This window comes from Neovison vison, chromosome 13 (assembly GCF_020171115.1).
Source record: "Neovison vison isolate M4711 chromosome 13, ASM_NN_V1, whole genome shotgun sequence".
Classification (NCBI taxonomy): Eukaryota; Metazoa; Chordata; class Mammalia; order Carnivora; family Mustelidae; genus Neogale; species Neogale vison.
Window position 1 is genome coordinate 151,663,946 of NC_058103.1, and position 25,861 is coordinate 151,689,806.

General features: G+C 56.8%; 1 protein-coding gene across 1 annotated transcript in view; it reads left to right on the plus strand.

The window, feature by feature from the left end:
- The first annotated feature begins 12,781 nt into the window (after window positions 1-12,781).
- The window catches only part of RASGRF1 (Ras protein specific guanine nucleotide releasing factor 1), an 88,680-nt gene continuing 75,600 nt past the window's right edge, over window positions 12,782-25,861 (plus strand). Inside the window, exon 1 of the mRNA XM_044230808.1 lies at window positions 12,782-13,148. Within this exon, the coding sequence (XP_044086743.1) occupies window positions 12,873-13,148 (276 nt within the window). The 5' untranslated portion in view covers window positions 12,782-12,872. The remainder of the gene's footprint in view (window positions 13,149-25,861) is intronic.

A 25,861-nucleotide genomic window follows, 5' to 3' on the forward strand; every position in this document is an offset into this window, starting at 1 on the left:
GTGACTTTGATGCCGTCCAAAGTATTGATTTTTCTGTAATAGATGGTCTTTTGGTGGCCAAACCTGAGACCTGTTCGCCAAACCTGTGTCCTGTTTTCTCCTGAAAGTTTAATCCTTCTAGGGTTATTTTTTTCTACCTATGATCCATTTTTTTGAGTTAATCTTTTTGCACACAACACGAGGTTTAACTCAAAATCAGCATCGTTGCCTACGGCTACCGACGGCCCAGCACCTCGGCCCAAAGTGTCACCTGCTCCTGCCCTGTTCTCAGACGCCAGTCGACTGAACTCGCCTGGGTCCATCTCCGGATTCTTCTGTTCCGCTCGTCTATGTGGCTCTCCCTCGGCCAACATCACGCACCCATACGATGTCTTAACATGGGGGGGACTGACTTCCCCACTTTCTTCTTCTTTGTAAAATCGTTTCGGGGATTCTGGGCCCCTCACGTTTCTGTGTGAACTTTACGGTGACCTTGTCTGTGCTGCAGAAAGTCTTGCTAGGAAGCTGATAGGGACTGCACAACACCGGCCCATTCCAGGCCGTGCGCCCCACGGCCGCTGCTCTGAGTGTCTAGATCCCCATCTCCCGCCTCTGCCGTGCTAAGTGTGCAATCCTTTGTGGTTCTTGCGAGACTTGTAATGAACGGACGGTTATCCAAAGCTAACTTTCTAGGCTTATAGGCTTAGAGTTCGTTTTGGGGGGACACCCAGACAGCAGGTAAAGCATTACCTGGGTGTGTCTGCACTGGTGTTTCTGGAAAAGAAGAGCACTTGAGTGGCCCAAGTGCAGGTGATCGCACTGACCAGCGGGGGTGGGGCACCTCTGGCCCACGGAGGGTCTAAGTAGGACACAAAGGTGGAGGAAGGGTGACTTTGTTCTCTGCCCAGGCCCGGCCCTCTACCTCCTCCTGCCTCGGACACCGATGCTCCTTCCTGGTCCTCAGGCCTTCCTGGTCCTCGGGCCTTGAAACGCGGACCGGGACTTACACCACCCCCTCCCTGGTTCTCCAAACAAATACGCTCTTCCCTCCCCCTCCTCTAGCCAGTGTAAATGGTACCATATTTTCAATTTTGTTCTTCACGTATTTAATGCTATTTTATAGAACTCTAATTACTTCTTACAGGTTCATCTTGGATCCTGGAATCTTCACGAACTTACTTCTTGCTTCTAGGATTATTTTTTCTTTATAGGTTCCTTGGGAATTTCTATGCAGACCCCCATGTTGTCTGCAAACAGGTGTGGTTTTCTGCCTTCCTTTCCGATCTGTGTGGCTTTCACCTCCTTTTCTGGCCTTACTGGGCTCTCTAGAACTTCCAGCACTATGTTGATTTGCTAAGAATTAACATCAGTGCTACACAATCTGTTCCAGAAAATAAGAGAGGAAGCTATATGAGACCAATATCATCCCGATAACAAAATCAGACAATTACAAGTCAGAACAGGAAAACGACAGGTCAGTCTCCTTCACGAATGTAGATGCGAAAATCCTTAATAAAATATGAACAGCTAGGGACCAGAAGTGTATAAAGAGAATGACACACCAGGACCAAATGGGGTGCCCCCAGGGACACAGGTCGGATCAATACGTGAAAGCCTATCATCTGTATTAGCAACCTACCGTGTTAATAATGCACCCTAGTGACAGACTCGGAGAAAAATCACATTTTATTGTCAACCCGTATTTGGGCACTGCATGACCAAATCCCTCTGAAAACCAGGAATGAAGAGGAGCTTCCTCAACCTAATAAAGAACATCCGTGTAAACAACAAAACCCACGGCTAACATTAGACTCCAACGGCGAAAGCCTGACTGCTTCCCCCGAGTTCAGGAACATGGCGAGAGCAGCTATTTTTGAAGCTCATGTACATTTGGGAATATTTTTTCCCGGTATGCAATCCCTGGGCTGGACCACCGGGAGAATCCAGAGGCAAACAAGAGAGTCAAAAAAAGGGAGTGGGTCCCCGAGACAGTAGACATGCACCCCCCCACCCTACTCCTGGCCCGTGAGCCCTCAGAGATGACACGACAGGAATCCTGGGTCTGTCTGAGGGAAAGGCTGCCACCCCGGGAGCACTAGGCCTCTCTTCTAGGTGGGCTTTGGGAAGAGGCCTCCCTCCCGGAGTTGTACCCCGCCCAGCGTGGGGCCAGGGCACCAGCATAGGGCTGACTTCGTAGGGTCTCTGGGCAACCATCCAAGGAAGCTCAGGGCTCCCCACTCCGCCAAAGCAAAGCAGGGAGGGGTAAGCCAGACCAGCGTCTCCTGCCCGCGGTGGTACAGAGTTGCCAGGAGAGAGAAAGATCTGAAAACCCCAGGTACCGGGGATCATGGTGCAAACCCGACCAACAGCATCTCAGTGCCGATGACCTCCCACCCTCGGGGTCCCCCACTGCCCAGCACTCGCGCACGGCCCTGAAGAAAAGGGAAGTGGGACTCCACGAACTGAAAAGGCCGAACCCCCTGGGCGTCCTGTCTGCCTCCCATCAGAATCAGGCTCAAACTAGACACGAAGTTTAGTTCCCGGAAAACACCTGCTTGTCGGTGAGCGCGGGCGGCCTGAGCGCCGGACCGCTGTGCGCACGGGAAAGCCGGTCTGCCGTCACCTCTGGGCAGCCTGGTGGAGGATGACCAAGAAGGAAACCTAGAAAGCTCGATTTTGAGATGTCAGATTCCTCCGATCCACTTATGGGACCCTGGGAACGGAGCGGGGAGGAGGAGGAGGGCAGGGCAAACCCTCGGGCTGGAGGAAAGCTGTGGCTATGGGAAGACCCATTCCGGGCCTCACAAGAACCCAGCAGCCTTCAGGAGCGAACCCCAGGGGCCCACAAACCTGGGACGACAGTGTTGGCCGCGCAAGGCGCACAAGGCTTCCCTCCTCCTGCCCTCACACGTCAGCACCCAGAAATGTGGGGTCCAGTCCTTCCCTTAAATCAGAAAGTCCACGCTTACGGTTAAAAGGCCGTGCTCCAGAACTCTTACCAGCAAACGTCACAAGGATTCAGAGGGTTGGAAGAAGCAGAAACCAATGCTTCTTGCCTCCTGTCTGGACCTGTGACAGACTGAGTATGTGGCTATGGACCGTTGGGCCCTGGGCGCCGGCGAATGTCCCCTCACCCCAGGAAATGAGAACCCCCTGGCAAATTCGACCTTCTTCCTCAACAGAGAGCAGCTGGCGGCCGGCGACCCAAGCTCCGTCTGTTTCCGTCCGGCTCTCGGTTCTGCCCTCCGCTTCCTGCACACCCAGGTCCCTCACACAGGGCCTCGTGCCTGTCATCAGATGCTAGACGGAGCATCCCACTGCCGGAATCTGAAATCCTTCCCCGGGAGCTGAGGGCATTTTTCCCACCATATGCCACACCAACCAGGTTGGGGGCAAGGACGCAGCCGGGCAGCCACCGGCACCCGGCACCAGACCCCGAGCACACACTGAAGTTGCTGTGCATGGACACGTGAGCCATTCTGAGTTTGTCCCCCCTCCCGGATTCCGCTGGGCTCAGCAGGGAGAAGGGGCTCCTACATGGGACTAGACTTCGGCACTTGCTGTCTCCAGATCGAGCCGCACACGGCAAACCCAGAAGGCAGAGCTGTTCTGTGCACTTGCTTTCAGCTCTGCTAACGATGGTTCTTCTGGAGGCGAGTGCCAGAAAATCCAACTGGTCTAGAGGAAAAAAAAAAGGGAGGGGGGAGTTTGCTGGCTAATTTAACTGAAGAACAGATTCGGCTCCAGCTGGATGCATGTGGTTAAACAACACCATGCAAACCCAGTCTCTTCCCTTCCATCCACCATCTCTGCTTTTCTCACGTGGGCTTCAGTCTCACTCATGGTGGCAAGACAGCTGCCGCTGCGCCAGGGCTCACATCACATGGTCTCAGCCTTCCGGGTACCTGGCTCGGGTCACATGACCGTCCCTGGTGCATTCACGAAGGCCAGAGGGATGAAGCCTTCTGATTGGTCAGGCCTGGAGCTGGGGGTGAAGTCACTCTTCCTCCGAACCAGGTGGACCCAGATGTGGGGAAGTGTTGCTGCTGCTGCTGTTACCAGAGGAGGAGCTGCATGGTAGGGGGCGAACAGACGTCCCTTCGTCCATTCCGTTGGCCTTTGCTCCGCAGGAGGATGAAGCCCAGACCTGGAGCCCTGCCGTCTCAGTCTGCTGAAGCCCGGCAGTGAATGTACCTGCTCTGGACGTGCCCCAGGCACAGTGTCCAGGATGCTGAGCCCTGCGTCCCCACGAGCCAACAGGGCGAAAGTTGCCGGTGACTGACCCCCGTGAGCGGCCAGTGAAGACCCGACTGCCTGCCCCCCCACCGCATCAGCACCAGAGCAAGGCCAGAGAGGCTGAGGACCCGCGGGCTGGACCAAGGGCGGCGTCGGAGGGACAGGGTGCCCAGCACCCGTTTGAGCCCCTCAGAGGCTTCACCCCTGAGCCCTGGCCCCTTCAGCTCTGGCCAGGGACGCATCACCACTGTGGGACTCCAAAAGGGTGGCCTTCCCTGGGCTCCCCACTCCCCCCAGACCTCGGAGTCTGAGCTCCCCGTGCAGGCGTGCTCTCACTGGAGGGCAGGCATGCGCGGCGGCTGCTGGACCACCTGCCCCTGCTCCCCCACACCCTCCCCCGCCGCCTTTCCCCACCTGCCTCTGCGCCCCCAAAGCTGGCCTTGGGGACCTCACTGGCGGGCTCCCAGCCTTCGGCCTCCCGGCTGGGTTTACCCAATAGGAAGTAAAGCCGCAGATCCCGAGGGAGGGAGAAATGGGGTGTTGATTGCCCCGTTCTCACTCTGCCCCATCTCGGAGGCTGTCTGTGTCCCTGTACGGAAGGCTGCAGCTCCTGCCGTCCGGCCCTGTCTCTGGCTCCAGCCCCGGCCCCTTCCCACCAGTGCGGAAATAGCGTCCCACTGCTACTGAGCCCAGGACGCCGCCCCACCCCTTGTGGCTTCCCCGCACCCTGACCCCACTGTGTAAATGTCTCTCACTGACCTCTCCTGCTACCCTGAACGCGCCAGCTGCTTCCCCCCAGCATCCTGTCCGAGGGGCCAGAGGCTGATGAGGCCCCGGCGGCACCCTGAGCCTCAGAGAGAATGAATCATGGCCCTGGATGTCCCTGGAGGAGCGGGAGCAGCCCACGGCCCCGGGACGGGGGGAGGCAGGCACGGTCAGGGCCACGCGGGAAGTCGAGCAGGGAACCACTCAGGGCCAGGTTTGGCTGAATGGGAAGCAGCTCAACGTCCGGCCTTCACCATAACACGCATGCTGGCTCCATGACCTTGGACTTCCAGCCTCCGGAACCACGAGGAGTGAGTGTTTGCTGTTGGTGACCAGCACCCAGTTGCTAGAACAGCCTGAAGCCAGAGAGCCGCCCTGGGCTGTTGGACTAGCGCGAACCAAGCCGTTTCCCGAACCAGAGCCGCCGTCTTCAGGGTTCGCTTGTTCCGGAGTCGGTCTACACCAGCCAAGACCCTGCAGCTGACCTGGGGGTTCGCGCAGCGCATCTGGGCTCCTTCCCGACGTGCTCGAGGAGCCGGGCCCAGCGGAAGCTCCGGAGGGCGCGCGCACGCTGAGAAGTGATTCACTAAGCCGCTGCCCGCTGCAGGCACCTCAATCATGAGAAAAACTCCTTCATTGATTTTCCTTTCTGACTGAAAAGAGCAAATCAGCCTGATGAGAATAGATTCATCTTAAAATCCCTCTGAATCCACTTTCTTCAAAGCCTCTCTCATTTCAGCCTCCACGAGAAACCCGCCCCCGGAGAATCAATACCGGGCCTGGGAACGATTCCTCACCTAGCGACTCAGGAAGCCCTCTCCCCCAGAACGTTCTGGAACTCTCTGTAACCGTGCCTTGGTGGGGGGCGCAGGGGGAGCTCTGGTAACAGCCGAAGGTCTGCCTTCTCCTGTAAACACCAGGGACTTTGACTGTGAGCGTCTCAGAAGTCTGCACGCGCCCCTGTCCGATCTGTTCACTGTAGTAACTTTTTGTTACGAAAAGTAAAAAAAAAAAAAATAAGGATGGGGGAAAAAAGAAAAATATTGAGTTAAAATGAGATGCAGAACACATATGCCTACTCCCCTCCCACTCCCCTAAAATGACTCAAAAGATCAGATTAGCTGGGCCTGATTCCAGGGAAGGGGTGGTAAATCTTTGACTTATTTTTCATATTCTTGCCTGCTTGTAAGTCAATTCTAGCTGTGTAAATGTAACAAAATTTGATCCAGAGAGAATGGAGCGGCAAGAATGGCGAGTCAGGACCCCAGAGACCTGATTCTGCTTCTGGCTGGCCGCGACCCTCCTGGGTGACTCTGCGCGTGGCACTTTCCGGCGGAAAGATGAGGAGGTTGGACTGACTTCTTCCCGTTTCCTCCCAGCTCTGCATCTGCTAGGGTCCAGGAAGCAGAGAGAACATTCAAATTGGATGCTTTGAGACAGACGTATCATATAGGGACGATTTCCAAGTGCCTGGGCTAGGAGTACGGAAGTCAGCAGTCCTGAGGCGCAAGGGAGGGCGTCCGGCCACTGGGACCTAGAGACCCAGCCGGGCAGGGGGGAGGCCACAGCCCCCTCACTCGCGCTCCCTCCAGGGAAATGTGTCTCTAGGGCCAAACACAGCCAGAAGCCCTTGATGGAGCCGGGACCAGGGACGGCGACGTCTGCCCCCAGCCCCCACCCCAGGGCATGGAGCTGGCACAGAGGGTCCGGGACATGCCCGGCTCAGACTCCTTCACGGGTGGCTGGGCTGTGGTCCTCTGTGCTCTGCTTCTGGTCACTCGCTGTCAACCCTATACTTAGCTCACTCACCCGTGAACCTTTCCCCTCCCAATTCTCGATGGGCCAGGAAGCCCAATACCCAAGTGCACTAGAAGGTGCAGGGCAGTGCTCACGCACATGCCAGTGTTGGGATGGGGATGGGAGGTGCAGCACCGGCCACCGGCTGCCCTTCTGGCCACTCAGAGGCCCTTCATGTTTGCTGCTGCTGGTTTAGTGAGTGCCCAGGGGACTGGACCGCACGGGGACACTGCGAACACTGGCTTCCTCAGCCCTGGTACTCATGACAGCCGCTCGCAGCTTCCGTACACGGCGCCAGCTCCCCCGAACACAGACCAGAATTAGGGATTCGTCCCTGCAGAATACGATCGAGTGAGCCGACCTGCTACCCAGTCATCAGACTGAGCGCGCGCCCTCTTTCCCGGGACCCGTGCTAGTCACTAGACTGACCACATGCAGGACACGAGGAAAACAGCCATGCGTTTCAAATATAGGAAGAGTACAAACCATGTATAATTATATGTTATATTTAACATATTTAAATCTGTTATGTATTTTATACAGTATATATATATTATGTATAATATGTAGAAAAATATATTCTATATATGTAACTATATAGCAATGCCATTGAATCTGGAAAACATCTGCGCTTAAAGGAAAGGGCATAGTCTTAAATACTAACCAGAAGTAGTAAAAATGAAGAAATCAAGCATTCAAGAAGTTGAAGGAAACAACATACAGATCGAAAAAAAGCGGGAGAAAGAGTTTAGTAAAGACACAGGTGTGTGCGTTAACCAACTACAAAAATAGAGTTAACAAATAAATGTAAAGCTTTCACAACAAGAGTAATGAATTAAAACCCTTGCAAAGAAAGACAGATCATTTAAAACAGAAAATCAGTACCTAAGAAAGGGAAAACACAGATGGAGATAAATCAGAAAACTTGGTAAGTCAGTGTTCAGTCTATATAACAAATTGGAAAATGTAAACAAATGATCTTGGAAGTTATAAGTCACCAGGGTTGACTCAAGAAGAGATAGATAAACAAAATAAAACAACGATAATATATTAAAAAAAAAAACAGGGTTAGATGGGAGTTATCTACTGGGAAACGTACTCCAACTGTCCAACTGGCAAGCCCAGCACATAAATTAAAATTTTAAAAACAGGAAGAATTACGGATAGTAGTGGCTTACAAAATACGTACAGGAATGGTAATAGTTTTCTTATATACTAATCATGTCCAGACTTTTAAAAATAGAAAATGATCATATTTTTATTAAAAACAACAAAATGTAATACCCAGAAATAAATTAAACAGGAAATGTATAAGAGAAATGTAAAGAAATGTATATAATTCTATCAGAAAAATTTAAAAGACAAAATTTGGAGTGATGCACTCTTTTCTTGAATAAGAAGACAAAATGTCATAAAGTATTAATTATTCCTAAATTAATAAATGTTTTCAATGTCATTCCAGTAAAAATCTCAATGAGACTTTTCTGGAACTTGATAAAATTAGTAATGAATTAGCCTCTTTCAGTCAGATGTAAGTGACATGTAATGAATTAATCTTGAAGAATGAATGCAAGCGACATTTAGGAACATTTACAAATGCAAAGCCATGGGAATGGTCCTGTTCTACCAGGTCTCAAAGTGGTTAGTAAAGCAGTAAGAAATAAAACCAGGGGTCGCTGGTATAAGACAGACAGACAAAACAACAGGACAAAAAAATAGCATCTGAAATTGTCCCAAATATAGTTAAGTATACAGTGAGGGTACAACTTCACATCAGTGGTGGAATTTGGATTATGCAAACGAGTACTTTGGGGACAACTTACTAGACATTTGGGAAATTAGGAAAAATTAATAAGGAACCAGATCCCAGTCTCACTCTCAAAAATAGACTCCAGGGCGCCTGGGTGGCTCAGTGGGTTAAAGCCTCTGCCTTCGCTCGGGTCATGAATAAAACCGTTTAAATAAATAAATAAATTAACTCCAAAGTAAAATTATGTGTGGAAAAGTGAAATATAAAAACCAAGAAATTTTTTCTTTTTTCTTTTTTTAAGAATTTATTTATTTATTTGACAGAAATCACAAGCAGGCAGAGAGGCAGGCAGAGAGAGGAGGAAGCAGGCTCCCCGCTGAGCAGAGAGCCCGACGTGGGGCTCGATCCCAGGACTCTGAGATCAAGACCTGAGCCGAAGGCAGAGGCTCAACCCACTGAACCACTCAGGCGCGCCCAAACCAAGAAATTTTCTTGAAGGAGCTGGGACACGGTTGGTTGGTGGAGGGTGCAGGGGGAGTTCAAAGTCAGAAGCCATAAGGAAAAAGATCTGTCTGCAATCTGAACCGCGATTGAAGGCGAGCAACAGACTGTGGGGATTATCTGCAACGTGCACAGTGGCGATGGCAAGTGTCCCTCGTGTATGGAGCACGGTGATAATTCTACCAGAGAAATACTAACACGTCTGAAGAGACTCACGAAAGAAGGAATGCAAATGATCACAACATTTAAAAAGTGTCGAACCTCTCAAGCAATCAAAGAAGTACAACTTAATACAAGGGGATGTCATTTTGCCCTTTCCAAACGGGGAATTCTCGAGAGGCAGAGACTGTGGAGCTCCAGGAGGGACAGGTGGCCGGTGCCCCCGCGACAGCCGCGCACAGAGTAAAACACCCCTCTGGAAAGCCAGTATCCCCCGTACCCATGTTTCACGCGCACACTCCTTGACCTAGACCGCCCCTTTCAGGAATTCGGCCCGAGGGAGCGAAGTGTGTACAGGAACACGTTAAGCACAGTGTTATTCCCGAAAACCGTGACTGGGAAACAGCCTAAATGCCCAACCATGAGAGAGCGACTCCTCAAATTCGCGGTCATACAAAGACACCGCCCCACGCACCGCTATGTGAAGGGAGCTGGGCCGGTTTCAAATAGCCTGCGCTGCCAGAAGCCTGCTGGGTAAACAGATGAGCGTTGAATTGGGTTAGCATTGAACTAGATTAGCAGAAAATGGGGGGGGAGGGGAGCTACGCTTTTATTTTCTAGATTATGTTACTTTTTACAAAGAGCCTCGTTACACTTACCCTCAGAATAATAGGGCTGTTTCCACTGGCCGGGAGGTCACGGAGCAAAGCCCTAGCGTCTGCCCGAGGAGGCGGGCTGGGCGGCGGCTGACGGAGCTGGCCCAGAAACCTCCGTTTCCAAACACGCTTCTGACTCCACACTCTTAATTCTTCATTTTTTAGGTGGTGAGAAGGTTATATATATTTTTAGTATAGTGTCCAAAGAGCAAATTCCCTGTAACACCTGCCACCCCACAGCACACACGGGCTTCCCGTATCCACAGTGCACGGCTGAGCAGCTCCCGCACACATGGCGTGTCCCCACCAGGACTCAGCAGGACTTGCTATTTCTAAGGTGATCAAACCCACCAAAATACTCCTTAATCCTCCTCTTTGTCCCCTTATTTACAGGCACCTGCTCCCCAAACTCAGGGGAAGACGGTCTTCCTCCTGCAGGAAAGGCAGCTTGTGCTGGCCTGCGTTCCACACAGCAGAGACTGTGTTCTGCTCCTCACTGGGGTCCCAGTGGCCCAGCCCAAGGCCTGGCACAGACGAGAGGCCCAATGAACCAGGGGGACAGCTGCGTGGGAGCGGATGAAGGAACGAACACATCCCATCTCCTCCCACCTCCCCAGCGCTCTAAATCCCGCAAAGCCGGTCCGCAGAGGTGCAAGGCCACATCACAGGCGTTTATGCCAAAGTGCCCTCAGACCCCGCTGGCAAGGAGAATCTGCTCCCGACCAACAAGACCCCGGGAGATACGTGGGTATGGACAGAGTCACGGGTTCTGTGACACGCTCCGCGTTCCCCAACTTTGCTGCACATGAAAATGGACAACCCACTCCAGCACTGCTGTGGGTGCTTGTCAAACGCCCCAGGATGATTCCGAGGTGCAGTCCAGGTTCAAAAGGCAGGTACCATCATGGGTTTCTCCATCATAGCAGCTGCCACCGGCCCTGCCTGGGCTCCTGCATACCGGAGAGGTCCTGCCACCGCTCGATCCCCCCAAAACCCAAGGACCACCCACTCAGCTGTACACATACCCTGGGGACACACCGCCCAGCTCAAAACCCACCTCTGCCACTTCTGGGGGAGCCCCAACCCCTGCGCCTCCTCTTCCCCCATCTGCACAGTGGAGCTGCGGGGGTGGGGCTAGCTAGCCTCCTGCAGGGGTCTAGGCAAGAGAGCCCCTGCCCCAGAGCATTCTCTGCCTCTGTATCCGTCTGCCTAATAAAAGCGTTCCCACGAGGAACCTCACTCCTGGAAACTGCTTCCATAAGGAGGGCCAAAGAGAGGGAAAGGTGGTCGCAGTGTAGGGTCCCCCTGGGGACAACCCCGGCCAAATGTAGAGGCTTAGCCATCTCGCCACTTTGTTTTCATTATTCCCGAAAAACAATCAGCCTCGCTGGTTCTTTGCACTGAGGTCCCCCCACCCCGCCCCGAGCCTGGGCACCGAGAGGACAGGCTAAGGTTAACACCGTTTCTCCCCAGCGCGCTCCCCGGGGAGGAAGGCAGGCCCACGCCACTGCGCCTGGACAGAGGCCGCTCCGAGCCCTCCCCCACCGCGGGGCGTCTTCTCCTCGCGGATTCCGCGGGTCTACCCAGGACTACGTGATTCCCTTCCCTTGCGCCACACCAGGGTGTGTGTGTGAGTGTGTGCGCGCGCGCGTGAGCGTGTGTGTGAGAGAGTGTGTGCGCGCGCGCGCGCCGGGGGAGGGAGCCTGCGGCTTCGCCGCTGAAACATGGTGTCGTTGCTTCCTTCCTCTCCCGGGCCGCGCGGCCGCCCTTCGCCGCTGCGGACAGGCTGGGCCAGGCCGGGCGCCACGCGGGGTCGCAGCGAGGCCGCTGCCCTCTGCGGCAGCCGGCGGTGCGCGCTCCCCGCACCGGCGCCCAGGCTCGCGCGGAGGCCCGCGCGCCCTCCCGGTGCAGCATGCGGGCGCTGTGACGTTCTCGGATAAATGCCGCGCAACTGTGTAGGCGAACGGGAGCTAAAAATAAGGACGGAAAATCTATCATTAAGGTATCATTGCGCCAGAGCAGCTATTTGAAGGCTCCCGCGGTCCCTGGCGCCTGCGTTTGAAGCCCGCCTTTAGGCTTCGGGGGTATTTGCAGAAAACTCCCGGCAGCGGCTCGCCAGCCAGACCGCAGGGCGCAGGGGGTGGCGCGCGTAATTATGGCAACACTCAAAATAAAATAGAATGAAATAAAATAAGCGCTCACCTAACCCCTCCCCCCTCTCACCCCCGTGCGTCCTCGGGTCGCTGGGGAAGCCGCGGGGACTGCGGCTGGACGCTGAAATGAATGTGACCCGGCGATTACGCAAAGAATAGGACCGAAAGCTGTTCGGGATCCATTTCGCCAACCGCCCTCCTCGGATTAGAAAAATAAAGTACCGGGAGGCCGCCTTTGGGAGAGAAAACGACAACCGGGACTTCACCCCCGGTCTACAGTGCGCCGCGGTGGGGCGCAAAGACGCAAAGTGGCAAGCCTCCGGGGTGCCCCGGGGTTAAACGAACATTGATCTGATTTCGTTTTTAACACCCGAAGGGGAACAGCGGACACCGGGGTAGAGGGGCAGGACTCGTGTGTGCGCGTGTGTGCGTCCGGGGCGGGGGAGGGGGCGCCAAGGTGCAGCCTGCGCGCGGCTCTGCGCGGCGGCGGGCTGCGTGCGTGTCCCTGGCCGCGCTGCTGAAACCGGCTCTTCGAGGGATCGGCGTCACATGACTCCGCCTGCCCCTCGCCCGCGCGCAGCTCGCCAGCCGCTCAGTTTGCCCCGCGCCGGGGGAGGGTCGGCCGGCATCTCCTGAGCCCCGGGGCGCTGAGGAGCGGAGAAGAGGTTCCGGCGGGGAATGGTACATCTCGCTTCCAGAAGCCCCGGCTCCGCGCCAGATCCCGGAGTGTAGATATCTGGGGGGAGGGGAGAGCGACCAGGAGCGAGCGAGCGAGCGAGCGCCAGAGAGGCAGCGCGCCGCGCGCACGGAAGGGGGCTGCCGGGTGCCGCGCGGAGAAGATGTAAGCGCGTGGGGTCTAGCTGGCCTCCGAGCACCATGCAGAAGGGGATCCGGCTGAACGATGGCCACGTCGCGTCCCTGGGACTGCTGGCGCGCAAGGACGGCACGCGCAAAGGCTACCTGAGCAAGCGGAGTTCGGACAACACAAAATGGCAAACCAAGTGGTTCGCGCTGCTGCAGAACCTGCTCTTCTACTTCGAGAGCGACTCGAGCTCGCGGCCCTCCGGGCTCTACCTGCTGGAGGGCTGCGTCTGCGACCGCGCGCCCTCCCCCAAGCCTGCGCTCTCGGCCAAGGAGCCGCTGGAGAAACAGGTGAGGCCAGCGCCGCGTCTGACCTCCCGGCTCCCCGGCCGCGGCCCCAGGCACCCCGAGCCCTCCGCCGGCAGATGCTGCCCGAACTTTGGTCCCTCCGCTCTGGGCTCCCTCGGCGCGAGAGGAGGCTAGGCTCAAGCGGGTGGGTGACCCCGCCATGGGCAGAGGGGGCAGGGACTGCGGGCAGGAAGTAGGCGCCGGCTGCGGCTGCCCTTCACCGGGCGAGCTCCGTGGGAGGCAGGGACGCAGGGGCCGAGACGCGGAGGTGCGGAGAGCGACCGGGTGCGGGAAGAAAAGGGGCTCTGGGAGACCAGACACGGGCTGGGAATGTGGACCCACATCCGGCCAAGCATGGTGCCTCCCACCCCGCGACCCTCTCGGCTCAGACAGCCCTGATCGTCTGCCCCCGGCCGGGGCAGGGCGAGACGGAGGCGTCGGAGCGCCGGGCCCCCTGCCCCGCTGCCGCGGAGAGCGAAGGAGACGCTGCGCTAGGGCCGCAGGGGTCGGCGGGGTGCGGTGGAGCAGCGACGCCCCCCTGGCGGGCCCCGTCCCCAGCACCAGACCGAAGCGTTCCAAGGACCCCTCTGGCGCGCGGAGGCCAGGGCCCCGGGCTGCTGCGGAGGCCGCGGGACAGACGGGCGCTGCTCTCCTCCCCCTCCCCCTGCGCCGCCGCCGCCGCCGCCGCAGTCGCGGCCAACGCGCTGCCCTCCGGTTTCTGGAGCTGCAGGGCTCAGGGGCGGGCCTGGATCTGCCCCGGGGGCCCAGGCGGGGTGGGGGGGGGGTGCCTCTGGCGTGGAGGGAAGGAGGAGCATCGGAGAGGGAGAGCGATGTTGAAGCTTGATGCGCTCCCCAAAGGCATCTGGTCAGTCTCCATGCCTCCAGGAAAGGAAAGTCAAAGATAGTAGGTCCTAAAATGTCATGGCTGGAAGGGACCTGACATCCATGGGGGGGGGGGCGGAGCTGCAACTAGCTGGTTATTGTCTGAAGAAGGACGCTGAGACCCACAGAGAGGGTACTGCTCAGGGTCATACCAGGGGGCCCCTTCGGATTTCCAAAAGACAGCTGAGATCTCAAAGCCCCTGCTGCATGCAGACTGGCCGGGTTGGAACGGGCCGGACTGGAAGCCCCGCTTGAAGTTGGCCACCTTGTTGTCAAGACCGGCCTGAGCCCAGCCTCTGCAGTCCACCTTTGCCTCTCCTGCCCTTGTCTGGTGGGTGCTGGGGATGATTTCTGGGGACTGGCATATTTGGGGGTGGATCTCTGGGGATGCCAGGACACAGGGCAGGGAGAGGCTCCTTGCCCGCAAAGCCGAGCAAAGAGCAGGCAGGTCCTTCGGCTCAAGCGGGAGGAGGACTGACCGGAGAGAGCCAGACCCCGACCAGGCCAGAGTTCTGCTTTCAGCCCTTGCCACACCTCCCTCGCCAGCCTTCCAGAACCTCGCCGACCTTTGCCAGCCCAAGTGCACCTGCACCTCCTGGTGGCCTCAGCCCAGCCCTCCTGGAGCGCCTCTACCCTCAGTCCCCCGCTCCAGAGCCCAGAGCTGAGTGCCCAGGGAAGGCAGGGAGAGAGGGAGGCAGGAAGCTGGGTTGCTACAGGGCTCACAGCCCTTCAGAAGCCAGAGCCGGGCCTGAGACTCCATCTCAGCCCCGCGACCGTTGGGCTCTCTCCGGGACCTTAGCAAACGCCCTCAACTTCTCTGAGCCTCTGTGTTGTCATCTACAGAATGGGGATAAAAACGCCTACGGCCCCGAGATTTCCAGAGCACAGTTAGATAACGTACGTGAAAGTGTGCCCAGGACGCACTCAAGCTGGGTCTCGGGAAGCTGTAGCTGATCTGAAGAGCCGGGAACAGAGGCCACACAGAGAGCGTTTCAGCTGAAGGGAAGATCGGGGAGACCCTCCAGCCCATCCTCCCCAGTGCGCAGACAGACAGACAGAAGGCCAGAGAGGGGAAGTTTGCTGCCTGTGAGCAAAGTAAGTCAGGAGCAGCCTCAGACCCAGAATTCACCCGGTGTCTAAGAATTCCTGAAAAGGGGATCCTACGCTCATCTCCAATCAGTCCTGGCCCGAGTATCAAACCGCACCAGCAGCAGCAGATTTTGGAAGGGACAGGACTGCAGAGCCCACTGGTGGTATGCACACGTTCTCCCCACCGTCTGCCCAGAACGCCGGGGAGCCCCAGAGGAGAGCAGGAGAGCAGGGCAGGGCGGAGAGGACAGCGGACGGCCGGATGGTGCCTGGCTCACGTGCCGATTTCACGAGAGACATCTGCTCTGTCTCGTGCCCTGACAGAGACCTTCCTTCCATTTGAGTCCAGAGCCAGGGTCTGGCTGACGTGGAGAAGCACGTGCTGCTTCCTCGGCCCGGGCACATCTGTAAGAATCTGTAACATTTCCCTTCTGCATCTTAGAGGAAAACTGATCGTCCCACAGCGGCTCAATATGTCTCATGGGGCTGGGTACCCCCTGGCAGCCAGGCGGCCCAGACGTGAGAGCCATCCTGTCCCTGGGTCTGCCCTGCGTCGGGGCCCACAGGAAGCCTCAGCTACAGATGTGCTGGCCATGTGCCCTCGCTAGGAGGCCTCGAGGATGCCGGCAGGTCGGCTGCACAGGCCCGGACCTGGAGAAAACCTGCTTGGAGCCGGACGTCGTTCTGTCCAGGTCTGAGCAGGCAGCTTCCCGGTGGCAAGGCCAGGGCCAGGAAACCCCGTCCAGCGGCAGGAGCGTGTCAGGGACCGAGCACACAGTAGGTGCGCAGCGTGTGCTTGTAGAGCTGAACTGGGAGCAGCAGATGTTCGCTCCTCCCTCGGCGTGCTGAGGGTTGACAGGGCGCCAGCCCAGGACCCTGAGCCCCAGGCACGTGTTCACATGGCGTCCTGATGCCCTCCCTCTGTGGGCCTCTGTGTGAGTCTGACGGCACCTGGCACAGCCCCCTTCCTGGAGCCCCGAGCTGGGATCCCACGTCTCACGCAGGCTCCCGTGCCCAGTGGCCGAAACCTTCTTGGGGCCGCCTCGGGCAGTGGCTGGCGTGAGACGCCTTCCTGGGCTCTAGTCCGCAGCCACCCTGCCTTCATCACAAAGCTCGCCCTCCCGTTGCTCCAGCACATTCCACCCCTCAGCCAATCAGAGAAAGGCAAACCTGAACGGAGGGGGATAAGGTTTTGCTACAGCAGCCCCCCTCGACCAGAGCCTGGGGACCCAGACTGCTGCGCTTGTACCTCCCGGAGAGGCTCTGCCTGCCCGACGTGGCCCCCGCAGCGGCGAGGCCCCCAGGATTAACCATTCCCTCCCCCAAACGTTTCTAGAGCTGAAAGGAGGTTGAAGAGACTCCGTAATTATACCTTAATTGGGACAAGGAAATACCAGGTCACCGCCGGTCTGCTCCGTGACGGTGCTGGGAAGGTGGTTCCCGACCGCGCAGGCGCGAGGCCACGCTGAGATCTCACTGCCTTCTTCTGTGCCGCGAACATCGGGCTCTGGGGACCCGGGCTCTGCTAGGTCCTGTGGCTGCGGGGGGAAAGAGAGTGATGTCCTCAGAGAGCTGCCAGGGGCTGGGTGGGGAGCCCTCCCCAGGGGTGCCCCTGCAGCTATGGCCAGTTGCTGGGGAGTCTCCCTCCCCGGCCCTGCCTGGGCTCGCCACGGGGCTTGCCCAACACTCTCACGGGGTCCCACCTCCTGCACTCCCGTGCCCCCCTGTACAGCCCCCACTCAAAGGACCTTCCTCGGGCGGGCACACATCCAATCACCACAGCAAGCCTCTCAGAGCGACCTTGGCTCCCATTGCCTTTAGGGAACGATGGGATCTGTCCTGGGGGACCCCAGGAGCCAGTGTTCTGCCCTTCCGTGAGCCCTGACCCACCTTCCCATCCTGCTCTTCCTTGCCCTACACAGGCCTCTTTTTCCCTACCCCAGGGCCTTAGCACCTGCTCCCTCTCCCTGGAAGGACCTCCCACCCCATGCATGTCAGTGATTTGGTCCTCCCCACCCCCGAGGTCCCAGCCTTGGCCTCCCACCCATGGACCCCAGGCTTTTTTTCCTCCACACTGTGGTCACAGTGTGAAACTCAAACCATGAGTTTCCAGCTGTAGGAGAGCAGTGAGGGGCACCAGCTGAGGTGGAAATATGGGGCGGTTGTAGCTGATCGTCGATGAGAAGGGTCAGAGCCCCGACTGGGCGAAGGAACCGGGTCTTTACGGCACAGACTCCGGTATCATCACAGGACCCGCCATCCGGCTGGGCAGGAGGGACTTCCATGTCCCTAGACCCATAAATACGGAGGAACAAAAAATGCAGTTTACCGAGCACCTACTGTGTGCCAAGCACCTGCTATGGGCCAGGCACCAGAGTGCCTGCTCTGCGTGAGCTCTCTCCTCAGTCCCCCCAGCAGCCCTGGGAGCCTGTCCCTGCTCACCCATTTTCGAGACCGCAACGCTGAGGCTCAACACTGAATCTCAGCGCTGTCAAGTAACTTGCTCAAAACTCCGGAGCGTGTGGGGACCGGCGGGCAGGTGACTGCGGAACCTGAGCCGTCCTCCACCGACCGCTGGGCAGTTTGCGTGTGCCGTCCCCCGCCAAGAAAACAGCATCACAGCACCTCAGAGTCTGTCACTACCGCTCCAGGACTTGTGTGAAGGCGCTCTGGTTCGGCTTGGGTCGGAGCCTGGCAAGTCCGATCCCATGAGTATAAAGGGAAGACCTAAAATACAGGCTTCTGTATCTGTACAGCCTGGTTTCCCCAAGATCCAGGGGCGGGCGCCTGTGTGCACGTGGCTGGGAACGGGACTCTGCCCCCGGCGTGTGCGCAGGAGCGTTGGTGACATCTGCACCCGAGGGGCCGGACCGCTGCCTGCACCCAGAGACCTCCGTGAGGGCACCTGTCGTGCCCTTGGGCACCTCCACTGCCCACCCCCTCCCACGGAGGAGCTCACAGCCCTTCCAATGCGAAGCCCACTCGCCGGGGGGTGAGTTGCCCGCCTCTAGCAGCAAGGGTTTCCAGCCACACGGACGGGCTTTGGACCCCAGCCCCTCTTAGGTGGGGAAGGCTGTCAGGCTCCCCAAGCCTCAGCTGGCACGTCTGTGAGAGTGTAACAGCCTCCCCCACATCCTGTTCTGCAGGCTGTGAACCCCTTGCCCCACATGGTGCGGCTTGTCCCAAAGGGAGGCCCTTCCGGCCCAGCTTTCCCGTCTGTGCCCGGACTCCTGCTCGGCAGAGCTGTGGCACGGGTCCCGGGGCTCTTGGTGGCTTCAGAGCTGGCCAACACCAGGCCCTGGCCCTGGACGCTAGGATGGGTTGGTGACTCCGACCTCTGTTTCGGCGGACTTTGGAAACGTCGAAGAAGTCTTGGCCCCGGCGTGCCTCTCTCGTCACTGGTGGCCACACCAGCCCCCAGATCTCTCAGGCCCACTCGCCGGTGTCCTCTCCCTCTGTGGCTACAGCACAGGTGGCCGTCACCCCTCAGCGGGACTTAGGGGGTGGCCCCCCGCCGTGCGTTTGTCAGGATAGGCGGGATTCAGCGGCAGCGACAACCAGGACCAGCATTAACACAGCGAGTGTGTTTCTTGTTCGTGTTCTACGAGCTGTGCAGGGGGGCGTGGGGATCACTGGGGAGCCGGGCTGACGGAGATTCATCCTGACACTGGCCTCCACGGTCACCCCAGCTGAGGGGGGTGAGCGCAGCTCCCCGGTGACCCTGAGGCTCCCCCAGAAGTGACCCACTCTGGCCACAGTCCCGTGGACAAGGCACGTCACGTGGCTGGTGTGCAGATGCCACGGGTGAGCGCTGACCCTCTGATGCCCGACGGCAGGGCCCGGGGGCCCCGCTGTCTCCCTGCATCCTCTGTGTCCTGCAGCCGCGCGGCTGTGTGCGGTGAGGCCTATGTTAGAAGCCCGCCCAGCTCGAACACGCACAGAGCAGCGGGGACACAGCAGGAGCAAGGCTCCTGCACGGGGGCCGTGGGGAGCCACAAGTGCCCACACGGGAAGGGGCAGGTCCAAGCCAGGCCTCCCGTTTCCTCGCACTCAGTGACTCTGTCAGCCCTGGCCGGTGTCGGGACCAGCCGCCGGCCACCCGGTTTCCCCCAGCGGCGAGGACAAGTCCATCGCGGAGACAGCCCCGCTGGGAACAGTGACCGCCCCAGGCGGCCCGCACCGCTGCCAAGGAAAGTCCAGGGTCCGAGGGAGTCCAGCAAGCACAGCCCCGCCGGCCCCAGGGGCATCACGGAAGCTCCACCAGGGGGACACGCAGGACGGGGTATGGGAGTTGCGGGGGCCCCTGAAGCCTGTGGCCTCGCTGCAGGGCCTGGCCTTCCCCCGGAGCAGCGTCCCGGCGGGTGTGTGACGGAAGCCAAAGGGCACCCGGGGCCGGCCGGGAGCTCGCTCCGCATTCAGCGAGCCTCTCGAGCGGTGCGGCCGGGTCGGAAGAGGTTCCCCCAGGAGCAGCCACGCGGGACCTCTGTGGCCGTGGACCCACGGGCTGGAGTAACTTACCCGAGACACAGCCACGAGCCACGAGCCACGAGCCGTCATGTTGTCTGTTTCAAACAATCTGTGCGGCAGACGCTACCCTCCCACTTCGTGAAGGAGAGCAGACGCTCAGGGGACACGTCTCGAAGACCCCGAGGCCAGCTAATAAGTGACCCATGTGAAGCGAGGTCAGCGGTCTCCAGACCGAGGGGCGCCAGATGAACTCCCCAGAACATAGGTTTTGTGGAATGTGGGTTGATCTTCCAGAAGCTGGAAACAGAAGGACTCTGTGGCAGAAAAAGCCCCAGGAAGGTTCCTGCACGGCAGGAAGGCTCAGAGCCGCCAGGTCTCCCTGAAGAGTCCTGCACAGGATGGCGGGAAGCCAGGCCCGCCCCCCACCCCGCGCCCCCTGCTCCACGGCCTGAGCCTGAGAAGCAAAGTGTCACCTGTTCGTGGTTTTGCTGCCGCCAGTGAATAAGCCAGGCCCTGCGCCGCGGTGAGAGATGTGTCCAGTCACCCGTCCAGCAAGCGGAGGCTGTCCTGTGCCCGGGCCACGGCACAGTGCCAAGCTCCGGGGGCATTTCTCAGTTGGAGATCCCTGGGTCGAAAGGAAGGAGCTCGCTCAGAGCAGCTCAGGCAACGGGGAGGAACCCCTCGGGACACCTGCAGCAGGAATGAAGGGAACACGTGCCCAAACCGTGTGCCCGGCCTCCACGGCCAGACCAGGAGCCCGCTCCCTGCCCACCCTCCTAGTCCGACGGTCCCCCGGCCCCGCCTCTCTCTGAGCCACGTCTGCGTCCTTCTCGGTCTTCCTTCTTGGTCTTGGCCTCCACCGCACCCAGCCCAGGGCTCGCGCCTGTCCCTGTCACGGCTCCAAACACCTGGGGACCTGGGGCGTGACCCGGGGCACGTGCCAACCGCTGCTGGGGCCGCTCCCTGGGAGAAGTGCGTCTGCCGCGGGCACCGCCGGAGCATCAGAACCCGCTGGGGGCTCTTAAAAATCCTGGTGCCCGAAACCCAGGCCCCGCCCCGCCCCTCAGCCCCCGCGTTCTGCTCTCAGGGGTCTGAGGAGGGACGCAAGCACCGCAGCCGGGACTGAGCCTGCCGAGCTCCTGGGAAAGAGCGCAGAAGGTCACCAGAGAGCAAGCCCGTCGTGTTTGCCCGGGAAGGGGCAGGGCCGTGGGAACACGTGGCCTCGGGCCTAGCAGCGAGGGGGAGCCCGCAGGAGGGGAGCTAAGCTCTGGCTAGGAGGGCGCCCGGGCTTCCTGGAGGCCCTGTGTGTGTCACTGAGCCGTGAGGGGGCCGATGTCCAGCTCCGTGGGGACACGTGCCGGAGTCATGCAGAAGTGACTCGGGCAAAGAGTGAAGCAGGAAGAACGTCACTTTCCGTGACCGATACCAGCTGTGTGCCCGATACCAGCTGGGTGCTCCTGGTCCTGGCACCACCCCAGGGGCAGGGCGTGGTCCTGCCTGTGAGGCCGGTGCTCACAGGTCTCCTTTCTGGGTCCGTCCCCCGTGACCTGCTGGGGGCAGGTGAAGGTCGACATGAGCCGTTCTCGGGCTCGGCTGCCCCTCCGAGTCCCCCGGAGATGCATGAGTGCACCCAGACCGATCCCATGAGAATGCGGGGTCCAGCCGTGGGGGAGACCCACGGGGACAGGGACACAGCGACCAGTGCTCTGTGGGAGCGGTCTGGCCTGGCCACCCCGGGTGCTCACGGACCCGTCCCGGGACTCCTGAGGGGGCCTCAAGTCAAGGCACACGGCCCCGACCTCATGCGGGGGTAGGCGCGGCTCTGTGCCGGGTGTCCGTCGCGCCTCGGGGTCGATGCACGAGCCTTGCTCCCGCACCAAAGTCAGGTGTGGTCCACCGGTGGATTCTGCAGCTGCCACTGCCATCCGGGGTCATTCCAGCAGCTCAGGGGGCCTCTTGGGATTCAGACAGAAACAGACTCCCAGAGGCAGCCCCAGATCTGTTTCTGAGTTTATCCTGCATCCCTGACGTATCCTGTGGGATGGGAGTCCTGATCCCGCCCAGGACCCTAGGGGGCCACGGGTGTGGCTCTCTGTTGCCCCAAAGAGTTCCCAGGGGTCCCCATGGTGAATTCCAGAATCGGCGCTGCTCTTCCGCCCAGGGAGCCATCCTGCACGACCACGCGGTCATGTAGTCGTGGCAAGTGTGACTCAGGTCCTGTTCCGCGGTCCTGCTGAGGCCCCGTGTTGTTCTGGTCCTGCGGACCCTGAGAAGCCTCGAGGGCATCCTCCGTGGTTGGGCATCATTCCGGGCGCACCCGAGATGTGGTCCAACTGTCATCACATGACCCCAAGACGTCCACTGTCCCGTCTGCAGCCCTGCCAGGGCCGTCGCTTGCCTCTGCACAACCTGGTCATTCTGGGGAGGCCCAGGGGTGGCTCAGCTTCCAAGGTGACCTGGGGTCTGTCTGACACCGTCTGAGGCTGTGGGACCATCTTGAGCTCTGGTGGGACCCAGAGTCACTGTTCCATCTGATGCTGGCTGTGGGTTTTTCATATATGGTCTTTATTAGCTGGAGGTATGGTCCCTGGAACCCTCCTTTCTTAAGAGTTTTATCATAAATGGATGTTGAATTTTGTCAAGGGCTTTTCTGGGTCTGTGGAGCTGGTCATCTGATCTTTATCCTCATTCTGTTGACATGACATATGACATTGATGGGTCTGTGGATGCTGAACCGGCCTTGCATCCCTGGAACAGATCCCACTCGGTCACGGTATATGATCCTTTCAACGTGTTCTTGATTTAGTTTGCTAATATTTTGTCGAGGATTTTTGTATGTAGGTTCATAGGAACATGGCCTGAAATTTTCTCTTTTTGTGTGTGGTGTCCTTGTTTGGTTTTGGTATCAGGGTAATGCTGGCCTGGGAAACTGAGTTTGGATTCACCCCTCTTCAGTGTTTTGCTCCGAGTTTGAGATGGATCCGTGTGAAATCTCTCCGTGTCCCAGAGCACCCACCAGGGAAGCGGCCTGGCCCTGGACGTTTTGTGTCGGGAGGTTTGATTACTGAATCAACATCCTTACTGTGACTGGCCCGTTCAGATTCTCTATCTCTTCCTGACTCCGTCTTGGAAGACTGCGTGCTTCTCGGCATCTATCCGGCGTTTCTAAGTCATCCTATTTGCTGGCGTATAATTGACACCGTGGTCTCTCGTGATCGCTTTTACTTCTTCGGTACCAGTTGTGACTTCTGCTCTCTCATTCCTAGTTTTCTGGATTTGAGCCTTCTCTCTTTTTTCTTACTGAGTCTAGTTAATGGTTTATCAATTTTATTTATCTTTTCAAACAACCATCTTCATTGATTTTTTTCTGTTCCCTTTTTAGTCTGAATTTCCACTTATTTCTGCCCTGACCTTTACTGTCTCCTTCCTCCCACGGATGTTGGGCTGCTCATTGCTCTTTTTCTAGCTCTTTAGGTGCAAAGTTTCATTGTTTACTTGAGTTTGTCTTGTTTCTTGTCTCATTACGAATTTCCCTCCTGGGACTGCTTTTGCCGCACCTTACAGATTTTGACATGTTGTATCTTCACTTTCATTCATCTCAGGGGTTTTTGTCCTCTTGGGTTTCCTCGTGGAAACCCGCTTGTTCAGTAGTGTTTCATCTCGACGTATTTGTGATTTTTTTCTCCAGTTTTCTTTTGCCGTTGATTCCCAGCTTCACACCATTGTGGTGTCTGGAAAGATGCTCCGTGTGCGTTCAGTCTTCCTAAATTCATTGAGACTCGTCTCGTGGCCTCACGTATGTTCTCCCCTGGAGAATGTTCCGTGCGCACTTGACAAGAATGTGTTTTCCGCTGGTTTGGGGCAGAATGTTCTGTGCAGAGCTGTCGAGTGCATTTGGGCTAACGTGTCCTTTAAGGCCACGGTTTCCTTGTCGGTTTTCTGTCTGGAGGCGCTGCCTGCCGGTGCAGGGGGGCTGCTAGTGTCCCCTGAGCTCTTGTGTTGCTACAGGTTTCTCTTTCTAGGTCTTTTGTATTTCCTTTCTATGTCTCGGTGCACTTCTGTTGGGGACATAAATATATACAAACCTCCCTGCTGGATGAACCCCTTTGTCATCAGTAACGCCCACCTGTGTCTGCTGTTGTGGACTTTATTTTGAAGACTTCGGTCTGACGTAAGTGCAGCTACGCCAGCTTTCTCTGGGTTTCCACCTGCACGAAGCATCTCTTCCCATCCCTTCGCTTTCAGTCCGCGTGTTCTTATGCCTGTGTGTCCTGACCTCTCGCAGGCAGCGTACAGACGGGTCTTGTTTTCTGCGTGAATCCATTCAGCCACTCTGTGTCTTCTGGATGGAGAATCTAGTCCGTTTACACTTAAAGGACTTACAGATAGCTGCGTACTTATTGCCATTTTCTTCAGGGTTCTCCAGCTGTTTGTATTTCCTCTGCTGCTTTTCTTGCTGTCTTCCCTTGTGGTTCGATGCCTTTCTTCAGTGTTATGTTTAGATTTCTATCTCATGTACACTTGTGTATCAGCTACAGGTTTTGATTTGTGGTTACCTTATGGCTCACACGCATCAGCCTACAGGCACACCTCACGGCTATTGGGGGTTCGGTCCTAGATCCCTACAATAGAGCGAATATCACAATAAAGCAAGTCAAATAAATGTTTTGGTTTCCCACACGTATTAAAGTCATATTTGCCCTATGGTGTTGTCTATTCAGTGTGTGACAGTATGATGTATACAAAAGCAGTGTACCTTCCAGATACTAAAAATACTTAATTGCTAAAAAATGCTAAGCACCATCTGAACCTGCAGCAAGTCAGAATTACTGATCACAGATCACCGTAACAAGTATAACAATAGTGAAAAGCTTGAAATGTTGCAGGAATTACCAAAAGGTGACACAGAGACATGGGTGAGCAAATGCTATTGGAAAAATGGTTGATGTGGGGTTGTCACAAACCTTTACTTTGGAAAAATGCAATAGCTCTGAAGTGCAGCAAAGCAAAGCACAATAAAATGAGGTGTCTCTGTGTGTGTGTGTGTCTGTGTGTGTGTGTCTGTGTCTGTGTGTGTGTGTGTCTGTGTGTGTGCCGTAATCTGTTTGAAGTCGATAGCAAGTTAACTTTGAAAACATTCTGAAACTTTGCATTTCTTCTCTCTCTCCCCACATCTTACACTTTGATGTCACATTTTACATCTTTTTATTTTGTGTATCCCTTAACTAATTGTTGTAGTCATAGTCATTTTTTTAAAAAGATTTTATTTATTTATTTGAGAGAGAGACAGTGAGAGAGAGCATGAGCGAGGAGAAGGTCAGAGGGAGAAGCAGACTCCGCGTGGAGCTGGGAGCCCGATGCGGGACTCGATCCCGGGACTCCGGGATCATGACCTGAGCCAAAGGCAGTCGTCCAACCAACTGAGCCACCCAGGCGCCCTCATCTGTGCTCTTGTTCCCAGTTAATGCCCTTTCTTTTCAGCTTCAGGAAGTCCCTTTAGTGGCTCTCATAGTCCTGCTCCATGGTGATGAACTCCCTTAGCTCCCGCTTGTCTGGAAAACTTTCTCTCCCCCTCCGTTCTGAACAATGACCCTCCCAGGTGGAGTAGTCTTGGTTGGAAGGTTTTTTCCCTTCAACACTTGAATATATCCTGCTGCTCCCTCTGGCCCACATAGTTTCTGCTGAAAACTCTTCGGATAGTTTTATGAGGATCCCTTGTACCTAAGCAGTTGTTTTCTCTGGATGCCTTGAAGGTCCCCCTTATATTTAACTTTTGATGTTTCTATTATGATGTGTCACGGTGTGGGTCTCCTTGGGTTCGTGTTATTTGGGACTCTCTAGGCTTCCCAGGCCTGGGTGTGTGTTTCCTTCCCCAGGTCAGGGCCATTCTCAGCCATTATTTCTTTAAATACATTTTCTGTGGCTTTCCAGGGGACAGAAGTTTTCTTCTCTTTCTGGCACCTTTATTATGCAAACGTTGTTTCCCTTAATGTTTTTCCATAGGCCTCTTGAGCGGTCTTTGGTTTTTTAAATTCTTTATTCTTTTCACTGCTCTGTTTTAGAGTGTGCTCCCCTGCCCTGTCTTCAGCTGACCGACCCTTTCTTCCACTTCATCAGCTCTGCTGTTGAAGCCCTTTATGCACTTTTTTTTTCCAGTTCATTTTTGTATTTTTCACTCTGTGACTTCTGTTTGGTACCCTCTCGTGTTTTCTCTCTCCATCTGTTCTTCTCCTGAGATCAGCGAGCTGCTCTGTGACCTTGACTTTGAACTCTTTATC